We start from the raw sequence: 13,509 nt of genomic DNA, 5'->3' as shown, positions 1-13,509 counted from the left end.
TATAGGTGATTGAAGTCTTCTTTTATATATTTTTTATAATTTTTACAATGCAGTCACTTGCATATCCAGAAAAGAATTTTTTTAATTCAAGTATTTTCACAGAAATAAGTGTATGACACATCGTGACCCAAAATGTAGATATCAGACTACTTAATGAACGTTGTTTTACAAAAAGACGACGCCAGAAAAAAACATCCGCATGTAAATAAAATATCCAAGTACGGTAAAATGCACTTTTAGCCATTTTTTGTTACTTTATAAATGGAACACCATCACTTTGAATTAAACGCTACAAAATCTGAATATCTTAAAGGCAACCACTGATCACAAAACAGAGAAGAAAAGCACTGTTTTTGAATTTTGAAGTTTTTCAAAATCTGAATATCTTAAAGGGAACCATTAATCACAAAACACAACAGAGAAAAAACCCTATTACTGTGGCAAGTGACACAGTACTAACAGTTTTATTTATAACGAGAGAAATAATTTGCTGTATACTTGCAAAATATGAGTCACGTGGCTCCTAGAAACACACCTCCTTCTCTTCGGTAATGGGATAACTTTAAGAATCGTTCTAAGCAGCTTAAGCCTGAAAACAAAAATTCCACCACGGCAATAAACAAAACCACTTGTTGCCTCTGGGGCTCCCGGCCCTGCAGTGGAGGCAAACGCCCTGCCTTTCCGCTCCCCGGCGAGAGCCTGCGAGGCACCCGGAGCGGCCGCCCGGCCGCGTCTGCGTCACGCGGGGCAGGAGCGGCGCCCCCAGCCTCGGCCGCCGCCTCACCTGGTAGAGCTCCTCGAGGTTGTACCTGATGGAGGTGCTGCTCTGCACGGCCCGCACCGCCTCGTGCAGCTTCCGCCACGTGTCTTGCGTGTAGTTGTCGGGCAGCCGGGGTCTGTCTGCAGGGCGGAGAGAGAGCGGGCGGCTCAGGGCGCGCCGCGAAGCGCCCCGCGTCGCCACCCCCGACCCGGCCGGCGCCCCAGCGCCCGCGCTCAAGAGGCCCGTACGGATCTCGGGCCTTCCCCCCAGGGCGGGCGGGGTCTCGTGGGGCCCGCTGGGGTCGCCCGGCCCTCGACCCGGCCGCCGCACCCACCTCGGAAGTTCTTGATGACCAGCTTCTTGGAGCCGCCCGCGCCCCCCGGCTTGGCGGGCGCGGCGGCCAGGGCCGCGGGCTTGGTGAGGCCGTTGGTGCGGCCCACGAGCGCCGAGAAGCTGCCCTTCCGCGGGGCCTCGTCCGCCATGGCTGGGCCGGAACCGCCGCGCCCCGCCCCGAGCGCCGCCGCCCGCCCAGCTCCGCTCCGCCCGCCCCGGTCCGCGCGGCCTCCGCCCAGTCCTCCTCGCGCGCCCCGCCCCGCCCCGCCCGCGTGCCCGAGTCCAACCGCCGCCGCGCCCGGCTACTGCTGAGCCCTTAGGGGCGCGCGCTGGGAACCCCTCCTGAGGGATCGGACCCCCCCTAAGAGCTTCGGACACCCATTCCTGGCTCGAGGGCGCGCGCCGGGACCCCCACCCCCGCCCCCGAGGGATCGGGACAGCCCCGGTTCCGGGGGGCGCACCGGGACACCCCCGGGGCTCTGGGTACCCCCTCCTGGCTCGGGGGTGCGTGCCGGGGGCCCCCTCCTGAGGGGCTCGGGAGCCGGGACCCCCTCCTGAGGGCCCCAGGGAGCGCTCCTCCTGAGGGTTCGGCACCCGCACCCGGGGCGTGAGACCACCTCGAGGGCTTGGGGGTGCGCGCCGGGACGTGCCCCAACTTCTGAAGTCTCGGGAGCGCGCGGCGGAGGCACCTTATGAGAGCTCGGGAGCGCGCGCCATGTCCCTCCCCTCCACCCTCGCTCGGGCGCGCGCGTCCCGAGTCCCTGGCCCAGCCCGGCGCGGAGCGTGATCCGCGGCCTCGTTTTCACAAGGGGCAGTCGAGGGGACAGCGCAGTGAAAGGCACTTTAGCAGTGGGGCTGTTCTCGCCACTGGACCCCAAACCCCTCAGCCCGGGCGGGCCCGAACACACAATCAGAGTCGCTGGCGTCCCGGCTGAGAGGACGGGGGCCCGACAGAAAGACCCCGGGACCCCTTAGCCCGAGCGTGTCGCCGAGCCGGTCCCTGGATTCTCCCTCCGGAACCACCCTGCGCACAGGAGACGGGGTCGGGGGCTCCGGGACCCAGACGGACCGAGGGCAGGAAGTGACGCCAGCTGTCCCGCTTGGGGTGTAGGGGGTGGCGCTCTGTGCTCGGCGGCGCTGCCATGGCACACATTACCATCAACCAGTACCTGCAGCAGGTGGGTCCTAGCCGGGGAGCGCGCGGCGGTGTGGCTGGCCCTCGGCGTGTTCCGTGTGTCCCCTCCTGCCTTGGACCCTCAGGCGTCTTCCTTTCGCGCCTCGCCCCCTGTCCTCTGTCCGGGTCCCCGGCGGGCAGCGGCGCGAGCCGACTGAAAGGCCGAACAGCGGCGGCCGGGGCTCCCCTGCAGGGCCGCCGTGGGGGCCGGGCGGTGTCCGTGGATCGCGGAGTTGTCGCGGTGTAAGTAGACGCGGGGGCTCCAGGTCACTGCCCTCATTGCTGGCGTGTGTGGCCGCGCCCCCAGGGGGCCCGAAGGGCCTGCGAGCCGCGCCAAGGGCCCGGTGTGGGCGGTGCTGTGTCGGGTGGACGCTGCTTCCCAGCAGGATGCGGGATGACTTCGGGGACTCCAGGAGGCGATGGAGGGGTAAGCGCGAGGCTGTGGCGGTGTTTCAGGCCGGGCTGGTGTCCCTGGTCTTCGCTGTGTTTTAACGCCCTTCACTCTCCAAGCACAATGCACACTTCATATCGCTCGGTAGATGCGTCTGACGGGTGTTGTTCAACAGCCTTACAGGCTTCAAAGCGCATATTCTTTCCACTTAACTATGCCTGTCCTCAGAACCAGCACTGTGGTAACAGGAATAGGAAAAATAGGGAATGGATTTTTAAAATATTTGAAGGAAACATTACCAGGACGTGGTGAATAAGAATGGGTGGGCTGAGGGACACCGAGGAGTTAAGAATGATTCCCAGGTTTGTAGTCTGGGAAAAAGATGAATAGAGTGGATTTGGAGGGAGAAATAAATTAAGTTTTGGGCATGTTGAGTTTGAGGTATCTGTTGACAACTAGGTAAAGATACGAACTTGACAGCCGAAAAGTCTGACATCATTGGGACCAGCAGGTGCTTGGTTAATTGAGAAAACTGGTTAAAACAGGAATCACGAAAAGATGGATATATGCTTTTAACTTAAAACATGAAAGTATACGTTCACTTGCCAATTTTTTTTTTTAACCGCTTACCTCTAGTTTGATACTTGCCAATCTTTGGATGGAGGCCCAAGGCCTTTTCTTTAGGCTGTCTGTTTTGGCCTAATCTTTGCAGAGTTAACATTTTCCAATATAAGTTTATTTAAAGTTAAGGATATAGGCATTTAAGAACCACTTTGATACGATTATCTTTAGAATTTTCTTAATCTTTTACAATTTTTCCCCCACACCTTTTTTTTTTTTAAGAAACTCAAGTGAGCCTTTTAAAAACTTGCAACTTAGCTTATAGAGAAACAACTGCTTCCTTTTGCATTCATATTTCATTGATGACCTTAAAAGTACATAACTACCGTAACAGGTTCAGCTAGCAAAAATGGATTTGAGAACAAACACATCTGGATATGAGAACACATACAACTAAGCTGGCAAAAGCTTGCAATGTATTAGAGTGAAGCCTACTTGCTGGAAGTCCTCATCATGCCTTGGGCATCAGCTCGTGTATTTCAGGAAGGGTTTGGAGAGAGTCATAATTCCAATTCAAGTCAGTTAAAGTGAGACTGGTAAGCGAGCTTCTACTCTATGTGTGTAAGCTGAAGTTTAAACAGACAGATTTGGGTTAAAGATACAAATCTGAGACTCCTTGATATAAACATGTTGGGAAAGACTGAGAAGGGGTGACCCAGGGAACAAGTAGAGAGTGGACAGGGGCTGGGCCCAGGATGGACCTCTATAGAGATGTGCATGCCTGCGTCTCCACAAAGGGCAGTGTAGCCACTAACGTGAGACAGGAAAAGTCCACTTCCTCCTAATTTTGATGTATAAAAGTATTTCTGGTTGGACTGGCATGTTACCTAGGTTTTATGTATTAAGAGTTTTTTTTTTTTTTTTTTTTTTTTTGAGACAGAGTTTGGCTCTGTCCTCCAGACTGGAGTGCAGTGGCGCAATCTGGGCTCACTGCAAGCTCCGCCTCCCGGGTTCACACCATTCTCCTGCCTCAGCCTCCTGAGTAGCTGGGACTACAGGCGCCCGCCACCTTGCCCAGCTAATTTTTTGTATTTTTTTAGTAGAGACAGGGTTTCACCGTGTTAGCCAGGATGGTCTCATTCTCCTGACCTCATGATCCGCCCGCCTCGGCCTCCCAAAGTACTGGGATTACAGGAGTGAGCCACTGCGCCCGGCCATATTAACAGATTCTTGAATATTTTTTAAAAATAGGTGCCTCGGCCGGGCGCGGTGGCTCAAGCCTGTAATCCCAGCACTTTGGGAGGCCGAGACGGGCGGATCACGAGGTCAGGAGATCGAGACCATCCTGGCTAACACGGTGAAACCCCATCTCTACTAAAAAATATAAAAAACTAGCTGGGCGAGGTGGCGGGCGCCTGTAGTCCCAGCTACTCGGGAGACTGAGGCAGGAGAATGGCGTGAACCCGGGAGGCAGAGCTTGCAGTGAGCTGAGATCCGGCCACTGCACTCCAGCCTGGGCGACACAGCGAGACTCCGTCTCAAAAAAAAAAAAAAAAAAAAAAAAATAATAGGTGCCTCTTTGATAGAGAACGGCAGCCTGTTGCACATGGTAACACAGCATGTTTGATTTGTTGTATAGGAACATAGGTGCCAATGTAACTGTATCTCTTTGGGAATAAAACCGTCATTTGCACATTCATCAAAGCTAGGAAGTTGGGGGAAATCATTGACTCCTCCTTTAGTCCTTTACCTAACTGGATGTATCTCCAAAGGCTCTCAAATCCATCCCTTCTTTATCTGTTGCCACACGCTCCCCAGCCAGGACCCACCGGCTGCAGGCACTGGTTGATGGTTTCCTTTACTTTGCCCTTTCCAAGGGAAACATAGCAAAGAGGGCATAGACTTTAAAGACAATAAGACTTCAGCTGAAATCCTGGCATTTTTACTAATTCTGGGACGATGACAAGTTATCATCCTTCTGTGACTTCTCCTATCGACTTCTGTGACTCTCCATCTCTAAACAGGGTTCACGAAAGTTTTGAGGAAAAAAGACCATGAATACACAGTAAATGCATTTGCTTAGTAAATGATAGTTCTGGTATTTTATTGAAGAAGAGTTGAGCATCTGCCTCTGTTACTAAAACTTGATTGACTCTGTTTCCTCCAGGGAAAGTTCCAGATGCTTTAACACATCATCTGGTCTGTTTACCTGTTAACTTGGCGTCACCAGTCTAAAGGTTTATTTCACTTGTGCTGAATGTACCGTGGCCCCCGCCGAAGTACTCATAACTTAAATTTACCATTTAACCATTTTAAAGTACACAATTAAGTACATTCACAATATTGCACAACCATCACCATTATCCAGAATTTTTTTGTCACCCCAAATGGAAACGTCGTAAGCATTAAGCAGTCACTCCCTGTTCCTGCCTCCCCGAGCCGATCAACCGCTAATCTACTTTCTGTCTGTGTGGATTTGCTGATTGTGGTGATTTCAGTATGTGGCTTTTGTGTGTCTTTTACTTACATCATGTTTTCAGGGTTCATCTGTGTTGGAGCGTGTATCAGTGTGTCATTCCTTTTCATGGCTAATGATACTGCATCATATGGAATATTTTGTTTATCCATTCGTCAGTTGATGGACCACTTCGGTTGTTTCCTCTTTTTGGCTATTGTGCTGCTGCTGTGAACATTCATGCACATGTTTTGTTTTCTTTTTGGCATATACCTAAGAGTAGAATTGCTGAGTCATATGGTAATTCTGTGTTTAACTTCTTGAAGAAATGCCAAAGCAGCTAGCTGCATCATTTTACATTTTCACCAGCAATGTATGAGGGTTGCAATGTCTTCACTTCCTTGTCCACACTTGTTTTTTCCATTTTTTCTATTATGGCCATCCTGCGGGGTGTGGAGTGTTATCTTCTTGTGGCACCCCATGATCTTTCTTGTCCCAAAGATTTTCTTCATTATGTTCCTTTTGCCAAGAACACCTCTCTTTTTTACAGGTGTAGTGAACACCTTTATTTAGGGAATCAGCTTTGAGTTACATACTTTACTCCTTAATCTTGAACAGTTCTTCATATTGCCTTTCAAGAGTTTATGGAATTGGAAAGTTTGACTGCTCAGAAGTGACTTCAGAGATTCATGACCTGTAACGATTTTGAATTTTTAAAAGAGTTTTGAATTCCAGGAGTAGATGGTGCCCGCTGTGGACCAGACTGGTGGGTGTGTGGGGCATGCAGCAGCCACAAGAAAGTCTTCCTGGGGCCAGAGCCAGGGAGCATCCCCTGGTGAGCCAGGCCTGGGGGTGCCGCTCAGAAGGTGCTCACTTGGAGTCTGGTTGTGTGGTCCCGTTGAGGGCTGAAGGCTCTGCAGCATGAGATGTTAAGAATTGGCCAGGTGGCTGGGCTGCTAGGGGTCCTGCGTCCACTGTGGTGCCAGTCGCACTTTTAGTGCTTGCTGGTACTGTCTGTTGCCATCCCTGCTTTTCCTCTTCACACCCCCAGCCTTCTCACAATTTAGTCATTGAGGCAGGGGCATTGATAGGACCACCCTTGGGACACATTCATGCCTACCAAGCAAGCTGGGGCCCTCCTTGGACTCAAGGCCCTGTGGCACTGAGCACTCCTCTAGTCAGGTCACACCTGGGACACTGGGTGCAGCCCAGGTGGGTGTGGCCAAGTGGAGTTGAGGATGTGGTGACATCACCCTGCATATGTGCAGGGACCACCCGGGGAGGTCACAGGCAAAAGAGGGTTACCAGTGAGTGCCCCCAGCAGGGGTCTCCACCTCTCCTTGGAGGGACCCGGTGTCTGGACTCCAGGGTTTGATCCCTTCGTGACCACTGTGTCCCCAGTGTGTTCAGTCATTGAAGTATGCTTCCATCCCACAGTGCTTGCTCCAAGTCTGGGACTCTCAGTGCCCCATAGGTTCCCTCTGCAGAGAGCCCTGGAGGCCTTGGCGACATCAGAACATCGTGCTCAAGTGTGACCGGTCACCAGAGTACTGATGTTAACCAGAACAAGGCCTCTTAGGCTCCTGGGGCTGGGCCCACTGCAAGGCCCTGGGTGGTGCGAGTGATTGCACAGTATGGGGCCCAGCGTGCCTGGAACCATAAGCAGGGGTGGCTGTGGGGAACTCTTAGCTTGAACCTCCTGTTTGTGTGGAGCCAAAGAGAGCACGGCTCGGCCAGCAGGCTCCAGAACGGCTTTCTAGCCAGAAGCGCCTTAGTTGAGCAAGGTTGGAGTCTGTTGGGGCTCCTGTGGCTAGGCATGCCCACACGGCGCAGGGAGGGCCACTTTGGAAGGCATGTCCTCTTTGGGGCTAAACTGACTAGTACTGGTTTTCTTGGGGGACCTGCAGACCAAGACCTGGGCGGGATCGGTCATTTTACCTTCCAGCCCAGGGCCAGCTACTGATGGGAGGGCAAGCAGGGAAGACCCTGTGTGCCTGCCCAGCCCAGGCAGTCGCCTCCCTCGTCCTTGAGGGTGCTGTTCCGTTGCATCTGGTCAGGTGGTCTCGAGGGAGCCAGATGAGGCCCCTTTGGAGCTGGGCAGCAGTGAGTTCTTGCAGGGAGTGGGCAGGGGACACGGGAAAGCCTCCTGCAGAGGATGGGCAGATGCCAGTGTTGTCTTCTTGGGGCCACCTTCAGCTTGATGATGATGATTGGCAAATGCAATGTTGTAAATTGCAAAATACTGATCTCTAGCATGGTCATTTTAAAGAGGAAACCTAACCCTTTCCCCTAAACAGTTGAGGATCTTAGTATCCATCTGTCTGTCTTTTAGATTAAATTCCTAAACCTGTGGCCAGGGCTATGAAGAGAAACTTAGTTTTCATAATACTTGGGCCCAAATCATCTTGCACCCATTGTGACTTTGAAAATGTGAGGAGCTGGGATATGATGTGACCTTGAGCAGCAGCCTGTGACCTTACATGGACTGGGGCAGGAGGGCTGCCTCTGAATGGCTGTAATTTCCCTATGAAGGCATAAAACCTGGAAGTCTTCAGATGGCTTCAGCTGAAGAAAAAGTTAAGCTCCTGCTCACACCGCCAACCCAAATCCCATGGGACTCTCCCTTCTGCTCTGTGCCAGTGCTGCTCATTCTCACTGACAACTGTGGTCCCAGCGACACCAGCCCACCCACTACACTCACAAGCAGTTCAGGATTCGGGCCCCCATGCCACCAACAACATCTGCCCAGTGATGATGAAATTCAGGATTTCTTTTTTTTTTTTTGGGCAGTCTTTTTGTCCTTAGAATAAGGACAGTCAAATCCCACAAACCACTGTTTTCAAAGGTTACTCATATTCTTTTTTCTGATATCCACTTAGGTATGTATTTTCTATTTGTTTCAATTTTAAGGTTTGTCTTTCTATTTTATTTCTTGAACGGGGTTGTAAGTAACTGTTCTGTTTAAAGGTGTGCTCAGAAACTTTCCTTCTATCTCTCTCTCACCTCATTCTACCCCCTCTCTAGAAAGATAATCATTTTCATTAGATTCTGCCTTCTCCATCCTGTATTTCCTTTTGGGATGTACATGTGACACAGAGACATAAACACGTATTTTTCTTGTTTCCCTTCATTCTTATACAAAAGGCAGCATTCTGTACATACTCTTCTACAACTTGCTTTTTTCACTTAACTGTATCTTCCTGGAAATTATTCCATGAAAATTCATAGAGATCTTCCTCATTTTCAAAAAATGGTTGCATAGTGTGCCTCAAAATAGATGTTTCACAGAGTATTCAGCCAGTCTGTATGGATGGATATTTAGTTTGTGTCCAATATTTTGTGATTACATGTAGCCGAGTATAAATATCTTCTGTTTCTAGTTGTAAGTCCTGGAAGTATGATTACTGTTTCAAAATGTAAATGCATATGTAGTTGTATGGAATAGTCAGGTGGGAAATTCCTTATCATTTAAGTTAGTCTTGAGGAAGGTGGTGTCAGCCTCCCAGTCATACCCTGAGTTGAACAATGGGGTAGGAGGAGTTGGGCTCCAGCGTGTTGAACTGGTGGCATGTATCTCCTTTTCTTCTGGGTATAGACTCCTGGGCACAGGATTACTGGGTGAGAGAGTAGGCATTTGCTTGCTTTAGTAGAATACCAATTTTCTTCTAAAAATTTACCCCAACTTACCCCACCACCAATGTGTGAGCCTTCTGGTTGCCTCAGGCTCCTGGCAACACTTGGCGTCATCAGCCTTCCTAGTTGTAAGTACTCTGGTGGGTGTAGAGGAAGCTCATCTGCTTGTGCTTTTTGGCCATTTGCACATCCATGTTATGACATCCCCGGTCAGTCTTGTGTTACCATAAAATGTAAATATTTAAATTTCTCATAGTTAAATTATACTGTATCTAAAGCATTGTGCTTGCCTTTTTGCTTAGTTAGAATTTTTGTGTCTTTTTTTTTTTTTATGAGACAGAGTCTCACTCTGTGGCCCAGACTGGAATGCAGTGGCGTCATCTTGGCTCACTGCAAGCTCTACCTCCTGGGTTCATGCCATTCTGCCTCAGCCTCCTGAGTAGCTGGGACTACAGGCGCCACCACCATGCCCAGCTAATTTTTTTGTATTTTTAGTAGAAACGGGGTTTCAGTGTGTTAGCCAGGAGGGTCTCGATCTCTTGACCTCGTGATCCGCCCGCCTCGGCCTCCCAAAGTGCTGGGATTACAGGCGTGAGTCACCGCACCCTGCCATTTTTTTTGTAAATATAATTTAAAAGCATATTTGGTTTTCTAATTATAAAATATCTGTTGTGGCAGGAGCTAGATAGGGCAAAAGGCTCCCGGGTCTCCCAGTCTCCACCTCATGGTCCGCGTAGTCAGCTGGTGTGGTGTGATCCAGGCCCTGCATTCTTTCCTGTGTTTACATGTTGTACATAATTTTTCTCTTCTTTTTTCTCCCAAATCAAGTTATACAGTTTTCCTGCAGTTAACTTTTTTTTTCATTTATTCATCATATTGTGGACATTTTCTCATGTTACTACGTATAGATCTATTTTATTCGTTATAACAGCAGCCAAGTATCGCATTATATGAATGTGTCATCTATTTAGCTATTTCCATTTTCCTTTTATTTTATATTAAGGTTGAGTGGAAGCTTTTTGAATTTTGGATATATGTGGTTTTTAACCTGATTTCTTTTTCATAAGCTGTATATTTGGATTTTCAAACATATATCAGTGTGATCGAGTAAAACTAGAATAATTCACCTTCATGAAGAGCTGCCTGATAAACCACTGACTTATTTTTATTAGCTTGACCTGTTTTTTTTTGCTTCAGGAACATCTGTTTTTATTTTTTTGTGTCTGTTTGTTTTAAAGAGACAGGTCTTGCTGTGTTGTCCAGGATGGTCTCGAACTCCTGGCCTCAAGCAATCCTTCCTCAGCCTCACAAAGTGCTGGGATTACAGGCCTGAGCCAGCCAGGAACATCCTATTTTGAAATGAAATTATTGTTTATCCACTGCAGGGAGTAGTGACCCCCTGTTACATTTTGATTATTCTGTCTCCTTTCAAACTAGGGGAAAATGAATTTTCCCCTGTGTGGCATTCAATGTATTGTTGTAGGTTTTATTGGAACAGAATATTTTATTTTCTACTTAGGTTTCCCTTTCAAATGTTTCAGGTGTACGAAGCCATCGACACCAGAGATGGAGCATCTTGTGCAGAGTTGGTGTCTTTTAAACATCCTCATGTTGCAAACCCACGACTTCAAGTAGGTAAAAGAACTGTGCACACAGGTGTCTGCAGAGAATTACAGGATAATCACTTTCCTAAGAGAAACGTAGAGTTTGAGTAAGAAGAAAACTAGTATTGTCACTCTTATTTGAAAATTGTAAAGTTTCTTTATGATTTATGTAATTTCAATTCATTTGTGGAGCACTGACTGTGTGGGTACGCTGTAGTGATATGGACCTCCTGCCCCTGTGTTTGATTCCTACACAGCTCTCTGAGGTTTGGAGAAGTGAGATGGTGGAGAGACGGCGGAGCTTAGACTCTGTCCAGGCCTGTGCGTTCCCAAAGCCCCATAGACGTCATGCACCACAGGTGTCTCCCATTTAAGTAGAAAGTCCGGCAAGCCAAGGCCCAGCCTGGAGTTGTACATGGAGTTTCCATGTCATCTGTGGCGTAGATGATGTTGAGGTGGTATTTTCTATAGAAAATCTTGTGGACATTTGGTAAAGCCCTGTTTCCTTATTGACACCCATTATCATATTGGGGTGTGTTTCTACTGGGAGCAGCATTTTTCTTTTGGAAGAAAAATGGGCTTATATATTGGTGATTATGTTTGGTGGTGTACAGATTTGCAACTGAGACCAGGTAAATCAGTCTCTGAAGTAGCAGCAGGCTTGTTTTTGTTTTTCTAATCAATACTATGTGATTCTATGTGTAGACAGTGTTGAAAACCATTGCTCTAAGTAGGAGTTAGTGCTAGAGACTTGATGAGACTCAAGCTCGCCTTGGCCAGAACACCCCATGGCTGGTGCTGTGTGCTTCATATTGTGTCACATGAGAGGACATACACTGTCCTGTTGGCTGTCTGAGATGGATCCCTTCATTGTAAAATTCCCCCCGTAAACTTTCTTCTGGTGGTTTCGTTCCCCAGGGACTATAGAATGGTGATTTTTCTGATACTGTCATTCTTCTGTCTTACCATATCAGCACGGGCTCATTGCTTTTGTGAAAACAAAACAAAACAAAAAAAGTGTGCTGTAATCTATTGTGTATTAGTCCGGGTTCTCCAGAGAAACAGAGCCAATGGGATATATCGATATTTATAGAGGTTTAGTATGAGGAACTGGGTCCTGTGATTATAGAGGTCGAGAAGTCCCACACAAGGAGTGAATTCTTCCTTCCTCGACCTCTTGTTCTATTCAAGCCCTCATCAGATTGGTCACTGCCCGTCCACACTGAGGAGGGCCATCACCTTTCCTGAGTCTGCTAGTGCAACTGCCAGTGTCATCCAGAAACACCCTCACAGATGCTCCCAGAAATGACATTGTCTGGGGACTCCATGGCCAGCCAAGTTGACAGAATTAACCTTCACCTATTGAGATGTTCAGATTATCTAAAATTCGACTGTTAGGAGGAAAGGAAAACTTAGAAAGAAATGTCAGCTAGCGTAGCCCAGGAGATGAGACTGGTGCTCTCAGCAGGAAGCCGAAAAGGGTGAGTCCTAGCATAGCACCATCGGTAACTCGTTAGACCTCACTTACTAAACCTGTGATAGTTACTTAACAAGTATTTCTTGACTGACTGGTTATTAAATACTAAAATATATATGAAAGTGCCTAGAATATTTTCTGACCTGCAGAAGGCGAGACTAAATTATATTCATGGGCCTCTTGTTCCCCTGAAATATTGATAAATATTTGTTGAAGTAATGAACCATTTATTTATGAGACAGAGTATCTCTCTGTCGCCCAGCGGGTAGTGCAGTGGCACGATCTTGGCTTACTGCAACCTTCAGCACCCAGGTTCAAGCGATTCTCATGCCCAGCCTCCTGAGTAGCTGGGATTAGCAGTGTGCACCACCACACCCGGCTAATTTTTGTAATGTTTTTGTAGAAACGGGCTTTCACCATGTTGGCCAGGCTGGTCTTGAACCTCTGGCCTCAAGTGATCTGCCCACCTCGCCCTCCCAAAGTGCTGGGATTACAGGCGTGAGCCACCACGCTCACAGCCTCAACCTTTTATTTAGAGTTTTAAATATAAAGTGCTACTGTGAACTATAAAGCATAAATTTTCTTGAAACAGGTTTAAATATCTTTCTATATGTTACATTCTTTCTGTGCCTATTTATTTTACTTTTGCCATTTTTCTTTTTTAAAATCAGATGGCCTCTCCAGAGGAGAAGTGTCAGCAAGTCTTGGAACCCCCTTATGATGAAATGTTTGCAGCTCATTTAAGGTAATCTGTTGGGGAGGAAGAAAAACACACACATCTGGAAATTGCTGAATTAACTGGGTATTTTATCTTGCATTATCTTATGCTTGAAGCAGTGAATAATTGACTTTGAAAAAGTAGGAAAATGCATTTGTAATTTCACTTTGATAAAGCCTGTGAAAATTTTATACATCAGTTGTGTAATACTATTTTTAACATCACAGTATTTACCGTAGTGCCTGGATAGTGATCTTTTTAGTAGAGTGTGGAGCCTAACCATTCACTTACCCCTTTTGTGGAAATAGTATGTCTTTTTTGAAGCTCTTTACGTTACTGGGAAAGAACTAGAGTTGAGCAAAGCAAACAATGCTGCTTTTATGTACACTTCGTGTCTACTGTG

At 48.1% G+C, this 13,509-nt stretch overlaps 2 protein-coding genes across 11 annotated transcripts in view; one reads left to right on the top strand and one right to left on the bottom strand.

Moving 5' to 3' along the window:
• The window catches only part of CUL4A (cullin 4A), a 57,446-nt gene extending 55,297 nt beyond the window's left edge, over window positions 1-2,149 (bottom strand). Inside the window, exons 1-2 of one of the 3 annotated variants that reach the window (XM_077974086.1) lie at window positions 2,002-2,149; window positions 785-900 (exon numbers count right to left, since the gene is read on the bottom strand). Coding sequence is in view for 1 of the 3 variants with exons in the window: in XM_028837365.2 (XP_028693198.1) it covers window positions 785-900; window positions 1,095-1,242 (264 nt within the window). In the remaining 2 variants the exon portion in view is untranslated. Of the gene's footprint in view, window positions 1-784; window positions 901-1,094; window positions 1,258-1,710; window positions 1,752-2,001 lie in introns of those variants that run through there. The other 2 variants (XM_077974087.1, XM_028837365.2) reach the window with 2 other exon arrangements.
• Window positions 2,150-2,212: 63 nt separating this feature from the next.
• The window catches only part of PCID2 (PCI domain containing 2), a 51,902-nt gene continuing 40,605 nt past the window's right edge, over window positions 2,213-13,509 (top strand). For 7 of the 8 annotated variants that reach the window (XR_013407781.1, XM_077974098.1, XM_077974097.1 and 4 more), the window contains exons 1-3: window positions 2,213-2,271; window positions 10,849-10,938; window positions 13,060-13,133. Coding sequence is in view for 7 of the 8 variants with exons in the window: in XM_077974098.1 (XP_077830224.1) it covers window positions 2,236-2,271; window positions 10,849-10,938; window positions 13,060-13,133 (200 nt within the window). In the remaining variant the exon portion in view is untranslated. Of the gene's footprint in view, window positions 2,511-10,848; window positions 10,939-13,059; window positions 13,134-13,509 lie in introns of all 8 variants that reach the window. The other variant, XM_077974100.1, reaches the window with a different exon arrangement.

This window comes from Macaca mulatta, chromosome 17 (genome assembly GCF_049350105.2).
Source record: "Macaca mulatta isolate MMU2019108-1 chromosome 17, T2T-MMU8v2.0, whole genome shotgun sequence".
NCBI lineage: Eukaryota > Metazoa > Chordata > Mammalia > Primates > Cercopithecidae > Macaca > Macaca mulatta.
This window is presented reverse-complemented; position numbering and strand designations above follow the sequence as displayed.